Source organism: Tachyglossus aculeatus, chromosome 16 (genome assembly GCF_015852505.1).
Source record: "Tachyglossus aculeatus isolate mTacAcu1 chromosome 16, mTacAcu1.pri, whole genome shotgun sequence".
NCBI classification, from domain to species: Eukaryota; Metazoa; Chordata; class Mammalia; order Monotremata; family Tachyglossidae; genus Tachyglossus; species Tachyglossus aculeatus.
In genome coordinates, this window is record NC_052081.1 from 36404176 (window position 1) to 36426742 (window position 22567).

General features: G+C 48.3%; 1 protein-coding gene across 3 annotated transcripts; it reads right to left on the reverse strand.

Moving 5' to 3' along the window:
• Window positions 1–22402, reverse strand: SFXN2 (sideroflexin 2). Of its 3 annotated transcripts, XM_038758465.1 has the most exons (12): window positions 22335–22402; window positions 10814–10993; window positions 10453–10623; window positions 10013–10111; window positions 8650–8725; window positions 7862–7947; window positions 6249–6309; window positions 5405–5471; window positions 4847–4896; window positions 3602–3651; window positions 2431–2478; window positions 1142–1241 (listed from the first exon to the last, which is right to left on the reverse strand). In XM_038758465.1, the coding sequence occupies exons 2-12, from the start codon at window positions 10972–10974 to the stop codon at window positions 1142–1144; spliced, it is 969 nt and encodes a 322-aa protein (XP_038614393.1). In that variant the 5' UTR covers window positions 10975–10993; window positions 22335–22402. The 3 variants fall into 3 exon arrangements, with proteins under 3 accessions (XP_038614394.1, XP_038614392.1, XP_038614393.1); XM_038758466.1 differs by lacking the exon at window positions 10013–10111 and having other exon boundaries at window positions 1–1241; XM_038758464.1 differs by lacking the exon at window positions 22335–22402 and having other exon boundaries at window positions 1–1241; window positions 10814–10974.
• Window positions 22403–22567: the final 165 nt, after the last annotated feature.

The following is a 22567-nucleotide window of genomic DNA, read 5'->3' on the forward strand; positions in this document are numbered from 1 at the left end:
TGTTTGGAAGATCCACATTTTGCTCTTTATTTTTCCAAAAAGTTTCTTGTTGACTTTCTGGCTTCAAGATAAGCCTTTCCTTTCCCAGTCTCCCCATTCCAGCCTCCCTCGGTGTCACGGATGATGAAGCTAGAGGGCAGGGGAAGGGGAGACAGGCAGAAATAAGTAGTACCCTCCTCATTCTACTGAACTCCTGCTTCATAAGTCCGCCAACTGTGACTTCTCTGAGATGATAAATTGACTTATCAGGGGAAGGGGATCACTCCCACCAGCACCTCCGTACCACTATAACAGCAAGTCCGGACTGCAGGGACATCCCCAAAAGAGGAAACTCCATCATTAACCTGAATGCAGACATATAACGACCAAGGCGCATGAAGCAAAGCCAATGTCCAAGTGTATATCTTTGGCACATCCATGGAACTTGAGAGCCCAAAGGACAGAGGCTTGATCATGTGACTACGGCTCAGACTAATACAGATTTAGCACTTGGTCCCCAGTGTGAGGATGAAGCCCCACAAGTTAAGACACTGTGTTGATTTTTTTTTAAAAAAGGAAATTTTTAAAAAACAGAAAAAAAAAAACCCCACCACCCACCCAAGGACTAGGGACATACACTTCTCTGTGTGCTCAGGCCTGAGCACACAAGCTGGTCCGCACTGAGACAGCACTGAAGTAGCTGGGCTTAGACAAAATAATCACATTTCACGGCTTGGGGTGTCGCTACGTGGGCTGCTGGGAAAACCTAACTCGGAAGCCGACAGGGTGCTACTCGAGTTGCCCCTGACAACTCTAGTTGGATTCCAAAAGAAGCTCCCCCCTTTCCCACGCAGCGAGCCAATTCATCAGCCAACAACCTTATCCTTTGGGTGCCATGGCCAGAGTCTCCCAGCAAGGCCAAGTGGGAACGTCAGAGGATGGGGATCGCCAGGCAGTCGGCGGGGAGAAGCGGGGGAATCACCCAGCTGGAGGTCACAGACTCCTCTGCCCCTATCTCTTTGCGCTTGCTAGCGTCCAGCCTGAATCTAAAGTTTTGTCCATGGTGGAGCTGGCCACAGCAGGTGCAGAGAGGAAGAATAACTGGGAGGGACAGGCTGAGTGCTGAGGAGATGGGCCGCTCCCCGGGGTGGGGCTGGCTGCTTCACAGTCCTTTGTTGAAATAGACGTAGGGCACTTTGTCTCCGTACTTGGCCGCGATGGATTCGCGGAGCCCCGGCTCCAGGTAGGAAACGGCCATCTCGCTGAGGACAGAGAAGCAGAGGGTGGGTGGTTGGGGGGCGGTGGGGACATTAGGGCTTCTAGTTATGGGGCTAAAGACCCCTGTGCATTCTCTCCTGGTGCTTAGTACAGTGCTCTGCCCACAGTGACTGCCTAATAAATACTATTTACTGTTATTACTAAGGGAGGCCTTTCGTGCCTATTGGATGAAAAAAAAATCATGATACTTATAATTGTGGGTTAAGTACTTACTAAGTGCCAAGCGCTTTACTTACTGCAAGTAGATACAAGATAATTAGGTCCCGTGTGGGGCTCACGGTCTAAGCAGTCAATCGCATTTACTGAGCGCTGACTGTATACAGAGCGCTGTATTAAGCACATTAGAGAGTACAATTTAACAATATAAGAAGTATTGAAACCCCAGTTTGCAGATGAGGGAACTGAGGTACAGGGAAGTAAAGTGGCTTGCCCAAGTTCACAAAGCAGACAAGTGGTTGAGCCGGATTAGAACCCAGACCCTCTGACTCCCAGCCCATGTTCTTTCCACAAGGTCCTGTTGCTTTTCATCCTTGCCAAGTCATCCTTGCCAACGACCAGTTGCCCAAGACAAGCAATTAATGTAGGCTCTGGATAGTTTGCTCATTGAAGTGCGGAGCAAATGGAAAACTCTGTGCTCATTAATAAGCTGCTGATGGGTTTGCCCGGGAACGGTTGGAGAATTGATGGTTCTGTTCCTCCTCCACCCACTGCCAGATGCTTCTTTTTATTAGACGCTCACTTGGCGATCGTGGCCCTTCTGCCACCCAGGGACTTGTGGCTACAAGTTGCAAACCAACTGGTCCAGGGCCAGCTTGCCTCTGGGGGCTGGGGGACGGGCATAAGACCACTCGTCAAACATGTGTGGATAGTTAAAGGTGGTCAGTGGACTGGACAAACCCAAAAGGGAGTCTCTTGTCGATTACTTAGAGCTGCTAAGCCCGCCCACTCGACTTCACTGCCTAATCTACAGGGAGTCTGCTGGGACCAACCCCTCTTCACCCCACCCGGAATCCAGAGAAAGTTAAAACTCCAACCCAAGTCACTTGGGTACATACTTGCCTTCAGCCCCCAAAGTGCCATCTGAGCTTTGCCCTCCGGAGCCTCATATGGCCGCAGGCAGTGGCCTACCGTTAGGTCAGGGGGTATAAAGGAAAATGACAAAAAAGCCCCTACCATCTCTGCGGGAAGAGCGCACAGGCAACGGGCACCATGAAGATCAGGCTGCAAAGAGGAACAAAGTCAAGAGTCACTGGGAAGCCCATCATTCCACGGCCACTCGGCGTTTCCGGCCCCAGCCGGGGGTACCCGGGCACAGGCGTGCTCTCACGGCACTGGCCCACAGACACTCATCCCGTTCATCCTGGGCCCCTGGAGAAACTGGGATCGCTGCAGGGGAATAGTGGGCTACTAAGAAGTTGAAATCTCCACGTTCAGGGCAACTGGGGAAAGCGGAGCTAAGGGGGAAAACGGTGTACACCAAGTGCAGGGAAAGTGTCCCAGAGATTGTGTTTCTATCACTTGGCAAAGCACGGCCTAACCTGTACTTCCCAAGCGCTTAGTACTGTGCTCTGCATGCAATAAGCACTCAATAAATACGATTGAATGAATAAATGTATATGTGTTTGTACGTATTTATTACTCTATTTTATTTGCGCATATTTATTCTAGTGATTTTATTTTGTTAATATGTTTTGTTTTGTTCTCTGTCTCCCCCTTCTAGACTGTGAGCCCGCTGTTGGGTAGGGACCGTCTCTATATGTTGCCAACTTGTACTTCCCAAACGCTTAGTACAGTGCTCTGCACACAGTAAGCGCTCAATAAATACGATTGAATGAATGAACCTGGTAAAGAGCTGCAGGCCCGAGTGGTCTAGTTCCTTTTAGGGAACGAGTAGCAAAGAATGCTCATCTTGTTCATGGTGTTTTCCTCTGGGCAGCTCAGGTCGGGGATTTTGGGCTCGGATGCTCACATCTTCACCTGCGAGGCTGTGGTCGCTTAACAGAAACTCCTCCGGGCCACTCCCCTCCAGGCCTCTCTGGGTGGAAAGCCGAGAGCTTCTCTCCACCCCCACTCCTCCAAAGACTGTAGGGGAACTTTGACGGACTGAAATCTCACATGGGACGCAGCAGCTCTCCTCCCCGGACCAGCGAATGACGCTCCTGGCATCGGCTCCCAGGACGGGGGGAGGGGAAGGAGCGACAAGTCCTCAAACTGTTTATAAAGCAGCCGAGGCGGGGTAGTGCTGGTAAAGAGGACACGGGTGACGAGGAGCACCCAGGGATGTACCCGCTCATGCCCCTACTAGGTTGGGGAGGTGCCCCAGCGAGAGAAACAAAGTACTTACAAGCCTCCAACCAGCATCACCTGCAGCGGGGCATGCAGGAACTGGATTCTCTGTGAGGAAACACACAAAAGGATTCACACTTCTTCCAGTGATTCATCCCTTCCCACTGACCCACCCCTTTGGCAGGAAAAGGGTTAAGGTCCCTCTTATTCACTTTAATCAACATCTATCAGTCTCTCCCTTTCCCTTGGTGGTTTCCCATCCCCAATTTCTCCCCTCTCCAACCCCCCCCCCAGGCTATGCCTGTTACTCTCCCTTCAGATATCTGATGGAGAGCTCTCTGGAACTCCCTCCGGAAGATCTTATGTTGCCAATTTGTACTTCCCAAGCGCTTAGTACAGTGCTCTGCACATAGTAAGTGCTCAATAAATACGATTGATGATGATGATCTCCCCCTTTCCATTCTCCAAAAACAGAAACAGGCCACTTGCTTTCCACGCCCATTTACATTTAGAGAGAAGTAGTGTGGCCTAGTGGATAGAGGGTGGGCCTGAGAGTCAGAAGGACCTGGGTTCTAATCCCGGCTCTGCCACTTGTCTACTGCATGACCCTGGGCAAGTCACTTCACTTCTCTGTGCCTCAGTTACCTCATCTGTAAAATGGAGATTAAGAATGTGAGCCCCGTGTGGGACAGGGGCTGCGTCCAACCCGATTTGCTTGAATCTACCCCAGGGCTCAGTACAGTGCCTGGCACATAGTAAGCGCTGTGGCTCGGTGGAAAGAGCCCGGGCTTTGGAGTCAGAGGTCATGGGTTCAAATCCCGGCTCCACCAATTGTCAGCTGTGTGACTTTGGGCACGTCACTGCACTTCTCTGGGCCTCAGTTACCTCATCTGTAAAATGGGGATTAAGACTGTGAGCCCCCGGTGGGACAACCTGATCACCTTGTAACCTCCCCAGTGCTTAGAACAGTGCTTTGCACATAGTAAGCACTTAATAAATGCCACTATTATTATTAACAAATACCACAATACTACAGAAGGGGCAACTGAGGCTTCTGGGAAGGGAGTGGGTAGGGGCAAGACCTAATTCATCCCGGTGGCTGTTTTGCCCCCCAGAACCCCAGACCTTCTGTGTCTTAAGGATTAACAGAATATGGATTAGGTTGGCTTGTTACTTTGTTTTCCAAAGGCAACTTGCCACTGGGTATGGAGAGGCCCAGAGGGTTGCTTAGTTGTGGCAGAGAAATAATGAGACAGAAGGTGGAATGCTTGCAGATGTTAAGGAGAGGAAGAAAATCACTCACCTTCATGAAGGAAAACTTCTCCAGTCTTTCCATTATGATTGGTAACACAACTAGGTCGAGAGAGAGGACCAGAGTTAGTGAAAATGAGCTCTTGTTCTCCCCAGATTTCCCTTCCAAGCACTACAAATGGAATGGTCACTCCTCCTTGCAGTGTTCTGGGCCTCTTGGGGAGAGAAGATACAGAGGTGCTCAGGAACCCAGGGTGCTATTTCCACCTGGACTCCGTGAGTATTCCCTGGATGGGGAGGGTGACAGAGTATTTTTTCAACTAGGGTTCTTTGCTCAAAACAAGAATCAGCCCTGACCCCAGGCCTACATCTCCCTTCAAAACCAGCCTGAACAAGATGGCCCTTCCAACACAGATAATTTGGCAAAGACTGACTGCCCTGCCCTGGGGGAAACTCTCTCAACCTTCCCCAAGAAAGCATTCCCCTGTACCAAGGAAACAACCAAAACTTCCCCTTGACTCCATAGCTTCCACCTGGGGAGAGGGATTCCCACAAGAGAAGCTAAACCGCCGAACCGCCCGTGCCCTCCGACACCCCTGCCATGCCTTACTCATGCCAGGAGCTGCCATGGTGATGCGGGAAATGACCACTTGGGAGATGCCCATGGCTGCAGCTCTCTAAAGGCAAAACAGAGATGTGTCCGTGCCCGTGGCAGTGGCTCTGGTCCCCGGCTGGCAGATGGTGGGTGAAGGAGGCTTCCCAGCCCAGCACTGGCCTCCTCCCAGACCACCATTTCTCTGCCAGCCCTCGCACTCCAGTTTGATCCCAACAGAGAGACTCTGAAAGAGAGGGGGAAGAAGAGCCCACCCAACTCCCTAGCTTAACTCCCGACATCCCCAGATATCAGAGAACTGCAAAGCTCTCACCCAGGGCAAAGGGGCAGTGAAGCAAGGAATAATGATGATAGTAATAATAATAATAGCATTTGATAAGCATTTTCTATATGCAAGCACCAGGGGAGATACAAGTTAAGCAGGTCAGACAGTCCCTGTCCCATATGGGGCTCACAGTTTAAGGGGGAGGGAGTAGAGGAAGAGAGGGAAGATGACAATATATATACTACCTTCCACAAATATATATAGTATATTATAAATTACTTATTTATTCATATTAATATCTCCCCCTCTAGACTGTAAGCTCATTATACACAGGGTATGTGCCTGCTAATTCTGTGGTACCATACTCTCCCAAGCGCTTAGCCCAGTGCTCCGCACATAAAAAGCACTCAATAAATACAACTGACTGATCAATACTGTGATACACTTCCCCGTTTAAACCCCAGCTCCGGCCTGGCTGCTTGCAGGCCCTGGAGGAAGGGTTTTCCTACTGAAACATCACAAGGAATCTCTCTCTCCCTTTCTCCGATCCCGCCCAGAAAGCCGCTTCTGGCTTACCCTGGAGAAACCGAGCTCATCGTTGTTCTTGTCTGTGACGGCGATTCCTCGGATGATCTCCCTGGACGCAGACGGGGAGGAAGGAGATCGTCAGAGAGCTGTGGGCCCTAGGGAACCGAGGGCTTATCGGGGCAAGGGGAGCTCTGACCCAAGGAACACATCCAGCTTAGCTGCCTTCCACAAATCGGGCCAGAGAGACTGAAGAGACCATCAGCAACCACACTCTCATCTTATGGTTCGGAGCTTCCTGTCCCTACATCTCGCTCCTTCCCCTCACCGGACACCACCGCCGACCTCCTCGGCTTCCATACTGGATGGTCAAATCACCCCAGAGCACGAAGCTCAATGCCCGGGGCAAGGGGCCAACAACTTTCTCTAGGCATGACCCCCTAGAGTGACTCCCACTTACTCCTTCCGCCCTTCCTGGTACTTGCGCCAAGCCCTACAGATGCCAACACCATCCTGAGAGTCCCCCAGACGTGGCTGGGCTCCTCTTGATTCTACTCTACTAGAGGACTTCCCGGGGAGGAGAGAACACTTGTCGGTGTCCATGAAGAGTTGATGGGATGGCCCAAATAAACTCTATTTATTTATTTATTTATTTATTTTACTTGTACATTTCTATCCTATTTATTTTATTTTGTTGGTATGTTTGGTTCTGTTTTCTGTCTCCCCCTTTTAGACTGTGAGCCCACTGTTGGGTAGGGACTGTCTCTATGTGTTGCCAATTTGTACTTCCCAAGCGCTTAGTACAGTGCTCTGCACATAGTAAGCGCTCAATAAATACGATTGATTGATTGATTGATTGATTTGGCGTGGGCACCATCTTCCCTTCCTTGACATGAGCGGTGGTTCCAACGGGGCTACAGGGAGTGGGATGTGCCCGACTGCTCCTCAGCTAAGAGATAGGGTTGAGAAGTGTGAGGAGGGCAGGTGGAAGGGGGTGATCAGGGCTGGAAAAATAGGGATAGATGTAAGAAGCCACGACGGTACCACTCTTCGCTCCAGACTGTAAGCGCAGGGCAGGGAACATGTCCACTAATTCTGTTATATTGTGCTCTCCCAAGCGCTTAATACAATGCTCTGCACATAGTAAGTGCTTAATAAATACCACTGAGTGATTGAGCGATTCATCTTTCACTCCCGAGTCAGTGTTGCTACTCAGCTGAAGCCTGTGACCGTAGCTGAGAGCAAAGGACCCAGGATAATAATAATAATAATAATAATAATTGGCATTTGTCTCCCCCTTTCAGACTGTGAGCCCACTGTTGGGTAGGGACTGTCTCTATATGTTGCCAATTTGTACTTCCCAAGCTCTTAGTACAGTGCTCTGCACATAGTAAGTGCTCAATAAATACGATTGATGATGACGATGATGATTTGTTAAGCGCTTACTATGTGCAAAGCACTGTTCTAAGCGCTGGAGCACTGTTCTAAGCGCTTGATGCACTGAGCCCGGCCCTGCCTATGACTTGGGGTGCGGCCCAGCCATTTATGCAACTCCTCCAGCTTCCTGCCTACCCCTGACCCTGGGCCTCGCACCGAGACACAAGGGTGACTGACTCAAGGCCTCGGGGGTCCCTGGAGGCCCTCCCACCTTCCCCCATACTTACTGTTGCCTCATCATGGGAATGTTCACACAGTTGGCAGCAGCCACGGCTGCAAACGGCACCCAGCGGGCCACCAGGGGTGGGGCTCTCTGCAAGGGGACAGCGGGTAACAAGACGAGTCAGTGGGGCAGTGAGCCAGGGGAGCAGAAACACCTACGGCTTCCTTTCCTCATTACCCAGCTCTGTCAGCAGCTCATCGGGGGGGCGGGGAGGGAGTCGGGGTAGGAAGATGGGGATACTGAGGCCCAGTCCAGCCCCTGGAGGCATAGGAACAGAGGCACCGGGGAGCAGCTGGGCTCAAAACTCTCCATCCCAGGTCTAGGGAGGGTGTTCTGGTACAGTGCCTGGCACATGGTAAGTGCTTAACAAAGACCATCATCAGTATTAGCAGGAGGCAGAAAGCGGACAGGAGCAAAGCAGGAATACACCCTGCATCACTAACCTCTAGCTTGGGGCCAAGAGGAGCCCAGTCCTGGCTTGGAAGCCAAGCTTTTCCCCGGCCCCGTCCTCACCACCAAACCCACGTAAAACGCTGGGGGAGATGCGGGATCTAGTCCCCTGGGCTCGGACAACAGTCGAGTTAGCAGCCGGCGGAGCCCGGAATAGGAGGCATTCCTGGCACTGCTTCCGAAAGTGGCCCGGGTGTCCCTGAGTCCCCGGCCGTGGCCCCGGAAGGAGCCAAGATTCCCGGTCCAATCCCACCCGGGGCTTCCAAAGCAATCCTGGGAGCTCTCCAAATCTTTTCCCCCGGCCTTTGCTGCCCTCTGGTGCAAGCCCAGCCTCGACCATACCTTAGTGTACAGATTCAATCCGACGGCCGTAACCAAGGCTGTGCTGGTCGCCGTGAAATACGCCACTGCCATCTGCCTAAAAGGGGGACAAAAGACAGACACCCCCCAGAAGGACCTGGCTGGAACCCCAGGAGCAACGCCATCCACAGCTGCCACCGCACAGAGATGCGAGAGGAGTTGGCGGAGGGGGGGACAGGGGCCACTAATTATAGCAATCGCGATATTCCTTAGGCTCTTACTCTGTGCCAAGTAGTGTACTAGGCGCTGGGTTAGAGAAACAGGTCAGACGCAGTGCAAGCCCAGCTATGTCAAAGAACAGAGGGCTGAGAATAAGTCTGAGAGGCAGTGTGGCCTAGTGGATAAAGCCCCAGCCCGGGAGTCAGAAAGACTCCCAGTTCTGCCTCTTGTGACCTAGGGCAAGTCACTTTCCTTCTCTGTGCCTCTGTGATCTGTCAAATGGGGATTAAGACCGTGAGCCCCACATGGGACATGGACTGTGTCCAGTCTGACTAGCTTGTTTCTACCCCAGTGCTTAGTGTAGTGCCTAGCACATAGTAAGCACTTAAATACCATCTAAAAAAAGAAAGGAAAAAGAATCTCCAGAGCAATGGAAGGTCATCCTGCCCTTCGAGGCCACAAATGCCACCAGTTCCTGAGCCTGAGAAAGCACTCAGGGGGAGGGTGGATGAATAAGTGACTTGGGAGAAGAAGGGAGGGACCCCTTTCCAAAGCTGCTTTCATTTTCCAAAAAACTGGAGGCCACATACGGTAACTCCACCCCATCAGCTCGGAGGAACATCGCCGGTCTCTGCCCAGCTTCTCTGGCCAAATTATCTATTCCTCTCCACTTTTTGGGCGAGAACCCTGGCAGGAAGCCCAGAGGGGCATGTGGGCTTCCTCTACCTGAATCTCTGAGCCCTGAATGAGAGACAGGCCTGGGACAACATGTAAGAACCAGGAAGTAGGTGTCCAGAGGGCAGGATTGTCTAAGCATCGTCCAGATTTTATCCTCACCTGCCCTGGGGATCATAACTTCTACTTGAAAGACTGCCCCCGCCTTTACCCCTGCCCCCGCCCCACTGGTTGCTGCTCAGTTGGGCAATGATGCTGGCAGTACCAGGGCCAGGGCGGGAAGGCTCTGCATCCCCACTCCCGGGAGAGTGGTCCCCTTCCCTGTCTCCAGTTTGGTTCAGATTCCAGGAACAACATGCTCCACAGCCCTGGGGAGAAAATACCCTTTCACACCCCTCCCCTGTCCTCCCCGACAAGACACAGTCCTTAGTGAAAAGGCAACATGGCCTGGACTGGGAGAGGCCAACAGGCTGGGAGTAGGAGAGGGGAAAGGCCCGAAAGGGTCACGTACGTGACGGAGATGGGGGAGGCCGCGTTCCGGTTGGTATAGTTGACTAGGGCGTTGAACGACTGATTGACCCACTGCCAAAACACTACCGCGGGTACCGTCCTGCCAGGGAGACAAGGAAGAGGGGGGTGAGAAAAATCAATATATGACCCTACTCCAGGGACTCCGGGTCATGCTGGCCCCCCCAAGGCAGTCAATCTTATTTAATGAGCGCTTACTGTGTACAGAGCACTACACTAAGCACTTGGGAGAGTACAGTATAACAATAAACAGACATACTCCCTGTCCACAACGATCTAAAGTCTTCGTCACTTTAGTCAGAGTCTTCCAACCTTGATCCAAGGGTATGGACACCCCGGAAACTGTCTCTGACCCCAGCCCCCCATACTTGCCACCTTCTTTGGGGGGAAAGGAGGGGTTCCCTCAGCCCTGCCCCTTCTCACCTATAAAACTGAAGCATGCAGCCGGTGATGGCCATTCCCCCGGGGACCTGGAATGACATGCGCCCAATCACATTCATCTTGTCACCGGTGTCTGGATGGAAGGCCGAGTCGTAAAGCTTCTTGGCATAGAGCAGCTGATCCTGGTTGGTGCCCGGGGGCACTCTGCCCACTCTGCCTCTCCCCCCACCGGGAAAACACAGTTAGCCTCAAAGGAGAATTGACCGCGCTTTTTTGAGTGCCACCACCACCCCACCCCTCTGACGGGGCAGGACTGCGCCAAAGATCCTTCCATGGGACCTCTTGACCCGGTCCACTGCTAGAAGGCCCATTGCTGCTACAGTTCTGCCACACTGCTACTCACCGGCTGCTCTCCACCAGCACTTTGGCCCGGTCCAGTTCCTGCTCTGACACCAGGGCCGTCCTGGGGTCGGTGATGTTGAAGAAGTGCTTCACCCGCCCTAAAAAGGTCCTCTGGTCCCAGAGAGGGGCGTCAATGTTGAACTCGGAGGAAGCTGGCTTCATTTCCGCAGAGGACGAAAGACTAGAGGGAGGGGGAGACAGGCACCAAAGGGTTAAGCCCTGTGGAGGCCTGAATGGTAGTAGTAGCAGTGGCAGCAGCAGCATTTCCTGGGCACCCACGTGGTGCAGTGCACTGTACTAGATGCTTGAGAAGTCCCGGATAAAGAAGTGCCAAGTCCCTGCCCACAAGGAGGCTTACCCTCTCGCCAGGGAAGACAAGCGTAAAAACATTTACAGGACGAGTTGTAGATAAATAATAATAATAATGATGGCATTTGTTAAGCGCTTACTATGGGCAAAGCACTGTGAGCCCCCCATGGGACAACCTGATCACCTTGTAACCTCCCCAGTGCTTAGAACAGTGCTTTGCACATAGTAAGCGCTTAATAAATGCTATTTTAAAAAAAAAAGCACTGTTCTAAGCGCTGGGGGGTATACAAGGTGATCACGTTGTCCCAAGTGGGGCTCACAGTCTTTATCCCCGTTTTCCAGATGAGGTAACTGAGGCTCAGAGAAGTGAAGTGACTTGCCCACAGTCACACAGCAGACATGTGGGGGAGCTGGGATTAGAACCCACGACCTCTGACTCCCAAGCCTGGGCTCTTTCCACCGAGCCACGCTGCTTCTCTGCTATATATGTTGAGCTGAGTACTTGCAACTAGAGTGGTCAAAATAAATAATTGAGTACGTGTCTGGATGAGTGCTGAGGAGGGGATAAGTTCACAAGTGCTAAATCATCATCATCAATCGTATTTATTGAGTGCTTACTGTGTGCAGAGCACTGTACTAAGCGCTTGGGAAGTACAAGTTGGCAACATATAGAGACAGTCCCTACCCAACAGTGGGCTCAAGTGCTAAATGCTGGCTGAGATGACTGAACAGCCAGCACTCGCCATTGCCTACTAGCCCAGGCCAGCCCACCTACCCAACCACCAAGACCCTCAGATCCGGGCTGAGGCTCAGTGGAAAGATCACGGGCCTGGAAATCAGAAGACCTGGATTCTAATCCCGGCCCCGTCACGTGTCTGCCGCGTGATCTTGGGGAAGTCACTTAACTTCTCTGTGCCTCAGTTCCCTCATCTGCAAAATGGAGATTCAGCACCTTTTCTCCCTCCTACGTAGACTATGAGGCCCATTTGGGTCCTGATTATCTTGTATCTATCCCAGTGCTTAGTAGAGTGCTTGGCGCCTATTAAGCGCTCCATAAATAGGGCAATTATCCTCAGCACAGGGCCCTGCTCCCACCCGAAGGGGAAAAGGTGGCAGAAATGCAGGTTCTGCCCTGCGAGAGCCCCTAGGTGGGCGGGCAGTCTCATCAGGAACATGCTGCTGCCCAGATAATCTTTGTCCAGAAACGCTCTGGGCATATTACTCCCCTCCTCAAAAATCTCCAGTGGCTACCAATCAATCTGCGCATCAGGCAGAAACTCCTCACCCTGGGCTTCAAGGCTGTCCATCACCTCGCCCCCTCCTACCTCACCTCCCTTCTCTCCTTCTCCAGCCCAGCCCGCACCCTCCGCTCTTCCACCGCTAATCTCCTCACCGTACCTTGTTCTCGCCTGTCCCGCCATCGACCCCCAGCCCACGTCATCCCCCCGGGCCTGGAATGCCCTCCCTCTGCCCATCCACCAAGCTAGCTCTCTTCCTCCCTTCAAGGCCCTACTGAGAGCTCACCTCCTCCAGGAGGCCTTCCCAGACTGAGCCCCTTCCTTCCTCTCCCTCTCGTCCCCCTCTCCATCCCCTCATCTTACCTCCTTCCCTTCCCCACAGTACCTGTATATATGTATATATGTTTGTACATATTTATTACTCTATTTATTTATTTATTTATTTTACTTGTACATATCTATTCTATTTATTTTATTTTATTAGTATGTTTGGTTTTGTCTCCCCTTTTTAGACTGTGAGCCCACTGTTGGGTAGGGGACTGTCTCTATATGTTGCCAATTTGTACTTCCCAAGCGCTTAGTACAGTGCTCTGCACACAGTAAGCGCTCAATAAATACGACTGATGATGATGATGATGGACCCTGGTTCCTCCTCCTGCCTGCCAACCAGGCAACCCTGACAGGTCTGCTTGTGAAGAGGTGGGGGAGCCCTGAAAGGAGGTGTAGCCTGAAACCCATATGCCCCTCTAGTCCACTCAAGGCTTGACTTCCATAACATTTTTTTTTTAATGACAATAATAAGAGTTATAAAACTCCTCCCACCTCCCCAGTCATGCCTTCCCACCAGCTTCAAAAGTACGTATTTACTCTCTTGTTCTTGACTTACATATTCACTTGTCTCAACTGGCCTCCCACTCTTAAGCATATTGGTTAAATTTCTGTCTACAGACTTCCCCCATTAAATTGAAAGCACCTGGGGGCAGGAATCCATTCAAAGACTTTCCCCAAGAGCCTAGTACAGTGCTCTGGGCACACAGGAGATCCTGAGGACAACAGCCACTCCTCCACGCCCCTCTAAATCAGACAAGGCCAGCCAATTGGGGAGCCAAAACACCTTGGGGCCTTCACTTCTTTACTTTTGAACTTGGGAAACCACTCCTCCATTAGTGAGTTAGTGTGAACAGGGACAGGTTCCAACAGGAAGGCCACACTATTTAACCCCTCGCTGCTCTTGGCACACCTGAACTACTGCTTCCCTGTCACTCAGGTAAACAATTACATGGTACACATACAGAGACACATATAATATATAAAACAATAATAATAATTAAGATATTTGGTAATAAAGGCGCTTACTATGTGCCAGGCACTGTACTAAGCACTGGGGTGAGCACAAGCAAATTGAGTTGGACACAGTCCCTGTCCCATCTGGGGCTGACAATCTCAATCCCCATTGTACAAATGAGGTAACTGAGGCACAGAGAAGTGAAGTGTCTTGCCCAAGGTCACAGAGTAGACAAGTGGTGGAGCCGGAATTAGAACCCATGACCTTCTGGCTCCCAGGCCCGAGCTCTACCCACTAAGCCATTCTCTTTCTCTAAACATATACATATATGTATAAACACGTACATTACTTATATACGTAACAAGAGAAACAAGGTGGCCTAATGGGGCTGAGCAAGATTCTGGGAGTCAGAGGACCTCTCCCTCTCTCCTTCTAGACTGTGAGCCCACTGTTGGGTAGGAACTGTCTCTGTATGTTGCCAACTTGTACTTCCCAAGCGCTTAGTACAGTGCTCTGCACACAGTAAGCGCTCAATAAATGTGATTGATTGATTGATTGACCTAAATTCTAATCCCAGCTCCACCACATACCTGCTGTGGCCAACTTCTCTGTGCCTTACTTTCCTCATCTGTAAATTGAGAATTAAATACCTAGTCTTCCTCCCTCAGACTGAACCCTGTAAGGGAAAGGGACTGTGATTTACTCAGTACCTAGTGTATAATAAGTGCTTAACAAATACCATTATTAGTAGTAGTAGTAATAATAATAATAATAAAGACAATCACTAGAATCTGTGTGCAGAACAGTCTTTTAATCAACAGTATTTATTCAACACCTATACTAAGTACTTGGGGGGTTATGGGGAATAAAATATTTAGAAGACATGATCCCTGCTTCAAATTATACTTAGAGTAAGAGAGTATACCTAAATACTAAGGAGATTGTGGGAATTTCAATGCTTAGGAAGAGCGGAAGGGCTGAAGTGGCAATTGGGGATTATAAAGTGAAGGGAGATGAGAGATGAATGGGGAAGGCCTCCTGGAGGAGATGTGATCCCTGAAGGGCTTTGAAGAGGAGAAGACCTGTGGTCTATCAGAAATGAGGTGGGAGGGCTTGGTGGGAGAGGCTAGAACAAGGCACAGAGAGCAGATAAGGTGGAGAACTACAGAGGTGAGCTTTGAGGTAAGTACATCTGAATCAGACACCTGGATCCTTGCCCTACCTGAGCCTAGTACAGAGCAGAGGAGACATGCACTAAAATAAATTACAGCTACGAGGAAACAAAAGAGTACAAAAGTATAGAGCACCTAACTCAAAACCCCCTGTAGTCCTTAAGTACTTAGATGTTGCGGAAGTTTTGAAGTGGCAGTGGCAGAGATCTGTCTTAAATTCCCCTACAATTCTCCACAGTGCCTAATATAGTGCTCTGGACAAAGCAAACACTCAAATATTGCTGATGATGAACGCCAACCCTTTTAATTTCCCAAAGCACCCTTCCATCAACTCTTTCATTTGTCCACACATTCTGGCAAGGCAGGGGAGGACCAGTATTATTAGCCCCATTTTACACACGAGGAAACTGAACCCCAGACAGGGTGAGACATCCAATAGGTGACTCTAGACCGTAGACTAGACTACAATGTACTGTAAGACCTCTAAACTGAACTATAAGCTCGTTGTGGGAGGGATATGTGTCTACCAACTCTGTTATACTACATTCTCCCAAGTGCTTAGTAGTGCCCTTTACCCAGTAAGCACTCAATAAATATTACTGATTGACTAACAGAACCAGGACTACTCTTCCACTCTTTTCAGTGGATTTAGATGCCTACCACAATTTGGGGAGTTTAATCCTCTAGTCTCGTTTAATCCTCTAGTTTCTTCCTGTCACTAAGTACTTCTGTTCTTCTTCCCCCCCTTCCCTGTGACCACCACTCACTTGGGGTGGGTGCCAAGAGCGTGCAAAACTCCTCCAGCAAAGGAGAACTACTTGCCAACTTCCCCTCTTTGTAGCCGATTCTAGTAGAGGTTGCAAAGGTGGTACCGGGAACTCTGAGCCCTTTGTCCCTTGTCTAACAACTAGAAGCCAGTGACCCTTCCCAACATGCAAAGGTCGCTGGAATGCAGGTGCTGGCCAGAGACCCTTTCCTGGAGGTCAGTAAGCAAACAGAGGTAAAGGCCTCGGGTTCCCTCCCCTCTGAAAGAAGCCCGTGACCTTAAGAAAGCCTCAGGCCTAGTTTCTACTTCCTTAGTACTTCCTTAGTCATCTGGCACCAGCAAGATCATTTAAGGATCTATCCTTCAGAAAACTCAGACTCAACTTAGATTTTTGAATGCACCCCATTTGGCAAACCCAGCAAGCTGAACTTTGGGATGGCTTCCAGAGTCAGCGGTCCCCAGGAATGATGCTCCTTTAGTCAATGCCAAGGGCCCCAGTTCCAGGGAAAGACCTCCTAGCCCCTCTCCCACTTCCGGAGCCCAAGCTCTGCAATACTTAGGTTCGATTTTTTTTTTTTTTTGGATGGCATTTGTTAAGCGTTTACTATGTGCAAAGCACTGTTCTAAGCGCTGAAATCAAACCAATTTCAAATCAAACCCTAACACCAAGCAGCCCAGGGCCCCAAAGGGGACCCTCATCACCTGCTGATGGGTAACAAAAGAAAGCTGTGCACCCTAACCCACTCCCTTCCTCTGAAGCAACAGAGGAAGCCCAACACCTTCCACCCTTGTCTGACCCATTCTGGCACTAAACCCGACTCGTGAGTGTTCTGGTAGCTCCAGAAACTAGGATGGTTAACCACCAAAGTACCTAAGGCCTTCTCCTCTGGCCTTCTCCTCTGGCCCATGGCCACCCTGGTTCCAGGAGGGAGCCCCTGGCTGGGTTCAGGTGACAAGAAAGGAGTGAGTGATGTTGAGTCCTAAAGGAGACCAAAAACTTAAGACGGATGAAAACGCAACCAGAAAGAACTGAGCCCCCAAAAGCAAGTCCAGGACCTCCAGCTTTAGCCTTCTCGGCAACTTGCTGTGTGAACTTGGGAAAGTTACTTAACTTCTCTGTGCCTCAGTTACCTCATGAGTAAAATGGGGATTAAGGCTGAAAGTGCCATGTGGGACAGGGACTGTGCCCGACCTGATTAGCTTTATATCTCCCATAGCGCTCAATACGGTCCCTGGCACACAATAAGCACCTAAATACCATTAAAAAAAAACCCTGGAGTTGATGAAGGGGGGTCAGGGCCTTTCTCCTCTGGAGCAGAAACTGCAAAGCCCTACTCCCTTCAAAGCCCTGCTGAGAGCTCACCTCCTCCAGGAGGCCTTCCCAGACTGACCCCCCTCCTTCCTCTCCCCCTTCCCACCGCCCCCGCCCTACCTCCTTTCCCTCCCCACAGCACCTGTATATATGTTTGTACAGATTTATTACTCTACTTATTTTACTTGTACATATTTACTATTCTATTTATTTTGTTAATGATGTGCATCTACCTTTACTTCTATTTATTCTGATGACTTGACACCTGTCCACATGTTTTGTTTTGTCGTCTGCCTCCCCCTTCTAGACTGTGAGCCCGTCGTTGGGTAGGGACCGTCTCTATATGTTGCCAACCTGTACTTACCAAGCACTTAGTACAGTGCTCTGCACACAATAAGCGCTCAATAAATACGATTGAGTGAATGAATGAATGAATCTCAGTCAAACCACGGGGGGAGGGGAAAGATGCTCAACCAAAAGTGACTTAACTGTCAACTTCCTTAAAAGTATTTCCTTTTTTCGGAACAAGAGTTGCTCTATGACTTCTTGCTTCCTCTCCGGCAGGGCCCACTGGGATGCTGTTGCTAAATGAACAACAGAGACCCTACAGCCCTAGTCCTTTGCCAAGGGGCTGGTGGCCTTAAGGGTGACAATCACTATGAGTTAGGCAGTCAGTAGGAAAGACAGCCAGGGAGACAGGAGAAGGGCAAAGTCTGGGTGTGGGGGCTTTCAAAATACATACAGAGGGGCAGGGAGGAGTGAGAAAGAGGCCAGGAGAGAGAGTTAAGAGATGCAATCATGCCTCATCTTCCCAGAACCTTTTTTGATGAAGTTGAAGCCACCTCAGTACGTCATTACAGTGATAATTTTTAAAAAACAGATCAATGCCTCAATAGGAGAATGCAAGTAGCAACTGTGATTAAGACTCAAGAAGGGTCTCTAGCCCTCTAACCGCTCCCTATGCCAAGCTAGATGACTCTTGGCCTCTCACGTGCCTCTTCACACCTGCCTTGTCAGGATGCATGATGAGCGGATACAAGGTTGCCCGCGACATGTTTGGAGCTGCTTGGAGATCTGGAATTCCTAATTATTATTATTTCAACAAGTCCAAGCGTGGGCACATGTACACAGAACAAGGGCAGAGGAACACGCGGGACTCTAGGCCATGGGAATTCTTTTTACAATGTGGGGCAAGAGCTGAATTAGCAGACAGGAGAAACCGTTGTGCAGCTGGGCACCCAGCCAGGGGAGGATGAAGCCAGGGGGCTTTTCATTAAGGACTTAACCCTCAGTCAAAGTCCATCTCCGTTCACTGAAGAGGAAAAACAGCTCAACTAACCTCTAACATCATCATCATCAATCGCATTTATTGAGCGCTTACTATGTGCAGAGCACTGTACTAAGCGCTTGGGAAGTACAAATTGGCAACATATAGAGCCAGTCCCTACCCAACAGTGGGCTCACAGTCTAAAAGGGGGAGACAGAGAACAAAACCAAACATACTAACAAAATAAAATAAATAGAATAGATATGTACAAATAAAATAAAATATAATATAATATAAAATAAAATAAAATAAAATAGCAGGAAGCCTGGGCATGTGAGCAACCAGGGTGTCTTGCTGATGGCCACGAGGCAGGTAAATAGGGGAACATGGCCAAGAGGATGATTAGCTTAACCCTATAAGTCTGCAAGAAAATGTTTTCCAAAGAGCCACTCTCCAAATCCACGCTTATAGGCCAAACCCCTTCGGCTCTATCGCAGTCTCCGAACGTAGTGTTACAGTCTCAGACCAACCTTTCCCCTGCCATGTTTTGGATGTCCCCACATAACTTCAGTGGGGAAGGGGGAGGAAACCACTCAAGGTCTATTTCCCTCGGACACCTCCGAGAACCCTCTGTTTGCCCAGAATTAGCCCTTCGCCCACCTCCACGTTTTGAGGTCTAGGCCCACACTCACCCCAACCTTCCCAGGCCCTTTACAGTCACACTAGAGTGTACTGAGGGCCTCACTTGGCACTCAGGATAATACCACACGAGTGGTGTGGTAGCAGGAATGGGGAAAAGAAAGGAAAAAGAGGAAGGGAAGGAGAGGAATGCACGTACAGTAAATCCCAGTGCCAGCCCGGGCCACGCTGTGCCAATAATAGTTGCAGATGTTAACCGGTTCTTGCAGTTAGTTTCTCACGGGCCAGAAGCTACTAAGCATGGCTTAGTGGTAAGAGCCCGGGCTTTGGAGTCAGAGGTCATGGGTTCAAATCCCGACATTAGGCAAGTCCCTGGGCCTCAGTTAACTCATCTGTAAAATGGGATGAAGACTGTGAGCCCCACGTGGGGCAATCTGATTACCTTCTACCTACCCCAATGCTTAGAACAGTGCTTGGCACATATGAGCATTTAACAAATACCAACATTATTATTATTATTATAATGGGGCTGGGACGGAAAGCAAACAGTGCAGTGCTTAGAACAGTGCTTTGCACACAGTGAGCGCTAAACAAATACCAACATTATTATTATGAGGCCGGGATAGAAAGCAAACAGTGCAGTGCTTAGAACAGTGCTTCGCACATAGTAAGCACTAAATAAATACCAACATTATTATTATGAGGCCGGGAAAGAAAGCAAACAGTGCTTCGCACATAATAAGTGCTAAACAAATACCAAATTAATTATTATAATGGGGCCGGGACAGAAAGCAAAGAGTGCAGCACTTAGAACAGCGCTTCCCACATAGTAAGCGCTTAACACATGCCATTATTATTATTATTATAACAGTGCTTTGCACATAGTAAGCACTTAACACATGCCATTATTATTATTATTATTCTTCTGGGGCCGGGACAGAAGGCAAACACTGAAATACCAACATTATTATTATTATCATAATGGAGCCGGGCCAGAAAGCAAACAGTGCAGCGCTTAGAATAGTGCTTCACACATGGTAAGCGCTAACACATGCCATTATTATTATTATTATAACAGTGCTTTGCACATAGTAAGTACTTAACACATGCCATCATTATTATTATCATAATGGGGCCGGGACAGAAAGCAAACAGTGAAATACCAACATTATTATTATTATTATTATTATCATGGGGCCGGGACAGAAAGCAAACAGTGAAATACCAACATTATTATTATTATTATTATTATAATGAGGCCAGGATGGAGAGCAAATAGTGCAGCGGTCAAAACAGCGCTTGGCACATAGTAAGCGCTTAACGCATGCCATTATTATTATTATTCTAATAGTGCTTTGCACATAGTAAGCACTTAACACATGCCATTATCATCATTATTATTATTATTATAGCAGTGCTTCGCACTTAGTAAGCACTTAACACATGCCATTATTATTATAACAGTGCTTCGCACATAGTAAGCACTTAACACATGCCATCATCATTATTATTATTACTATAGCAGTGCTTCGCACTTCGTAAGCACTTAACACATGCCATTATTATTATTATTATAATGGGGCCGGGACAGAAAGCAAACAGTGAAATACCAACTTTACTACTATTATTTTAATGGGGCCGGGACAGAAAGCAAACAGTGAAATACCAACATTATTATTATTATTATTATTATTATAATGAGGCCGGGACGGAGAGCAAACGGTGCAGCGCTCAAAACAGCGCTTTGCCCATAGTAAGCGCTTAACACATGCCATTATTATTATTATTATTATTATTATTATTATAATCATCATCATCATCAATCGTATTTATTGAGCGCTTACTGTGTGCAGACCACTGTACTAAGCGCTTGGGAAGTACAAATTGGCAACATATAGAGACAGTCCCTACCCAACAGTGGGCTCGCAGTCTAAAAGGGGGAGACAGAGAACAAAACCAAACATACTAACAAAATAAAATAAATAGAATAGATATGTACAAGTAAAATAAATAAATAAATAGAGTAATAAATATGTACAAACATATATACATATATACAGGTGCTGTGGGGAAGGGAAGGAGGTAAGATGGGGGGGATGGAGAGGGGGACGAGGGGGAGAGGAAGGAAGGGGCTCAGTCTGGGAAGGCCTCCTGGAGGAGGTGAGCTCTCAGTAGGGCCTTGAAGGGACATAGTAAGCACTTAATACATGCCATTATCATCATTATTATTATTACTATAGCAGTGCTTCGCACTTAGTAAGCACTTAACACATGCCATTATTATTATTATTATTATAACAGTGCTTCGCACATAGTAAGCACTTAACACATGCCATTATTATTATTATCATAATGGGGCCGGGACAGAAAGCAAACAGTGAAATACCAACATTACTATTATTATTTTCATGGGGCCAGGACAGAAAGCAAAAAGGGCAGCGCTTGCAACAGCGCTTCCCACATAGTAAGCGCTTAACACACTTCATTATTATTATAATAATAACGGGGCCGGGACAGAAAGCCAACAGTGAAATACCAACATTACTATTATTATTTTCATGGGGCCGGGACAGAAAGCAAAAAGGGCAGCACTTGCAACAGCGCTTCCCACATAGTACGTGCTTAACACATGCCATTATTATTATTATAATAACGGGGCCGGGTCAGAAAGCCAACAGTGAAGTACCAACATTACTATTATTATTTTCATGGGGCCGGGACAGAAAGCAAAAAGGGCAACACTTGCAACAGCGCTTCCCACACAGCAAGCGCTTAACACATCATCATCAACCGTATTTATTGAGCGCTTACTGTGTGCAGAGCACTGTACTAAGCTCTTAGTAAGTACTTAGTACTAAGTACTATAGTATACTATATATTAAGTACTATACTTATAATATATACTATATATATTATATATAGTGCATATATATACTATATATAGTATATATACTATGTATAGTGCATATATATACTATATAGTATATATACTATATACTATATATAGTATATATACTATATATAGTATATATATACACTATACATAGTATATATATATTATATATAGTATATATACTATATATAGTATATATATACACTATATATAGTATATATACTATATATAGTATATAGTGTATATATATACTATATATAGTGTATATATATACTATATATAGTATATATACACTATATACTATATATAGCGTATATATATACTATATACTTATACTATATACTTATACTATACTATACTTATACTAAGTACTATATACTAAGTATTAAGTACTTAGTACTTAGTATACTTAGTATAATAATAATGGCATGTGTTAGCGCTTAGTAAGTGCTTAGTACTTAGTAAGTACTAAGCACTTAGTAAGCGCTAACACATGCCATTATTATTATTATTATTATAACAGTGCTTCGCACATGTTAAGCGCTTAACACATGTTATTATTATTATTATTATTGTTATTATTATTATTATTCCAGGACAGAAAACAACAATCCTTTTCCCTGTCCCCTTGGGATCCCTACCTGAAAAGCGAGCAGACAGCCGGGCCGCCGCAACCGATACGAAGGCCGCGCGCGCCACGAGCTCCGTTTCCCCGGCAACGAGCCCCGCCCTTTCCCGCCTCTTTTTCCTCCCGACCAATCCGGAGCGTCCTGCCCGTTCCGGCCACGTGGCCCGCTCCTGCCCCCGGGAGTGCGCCTGCGCGGCACGGGGCGGCGCCCCCGAGGGCGACGGGCCGCGCCTGCGCAGTTCGAGG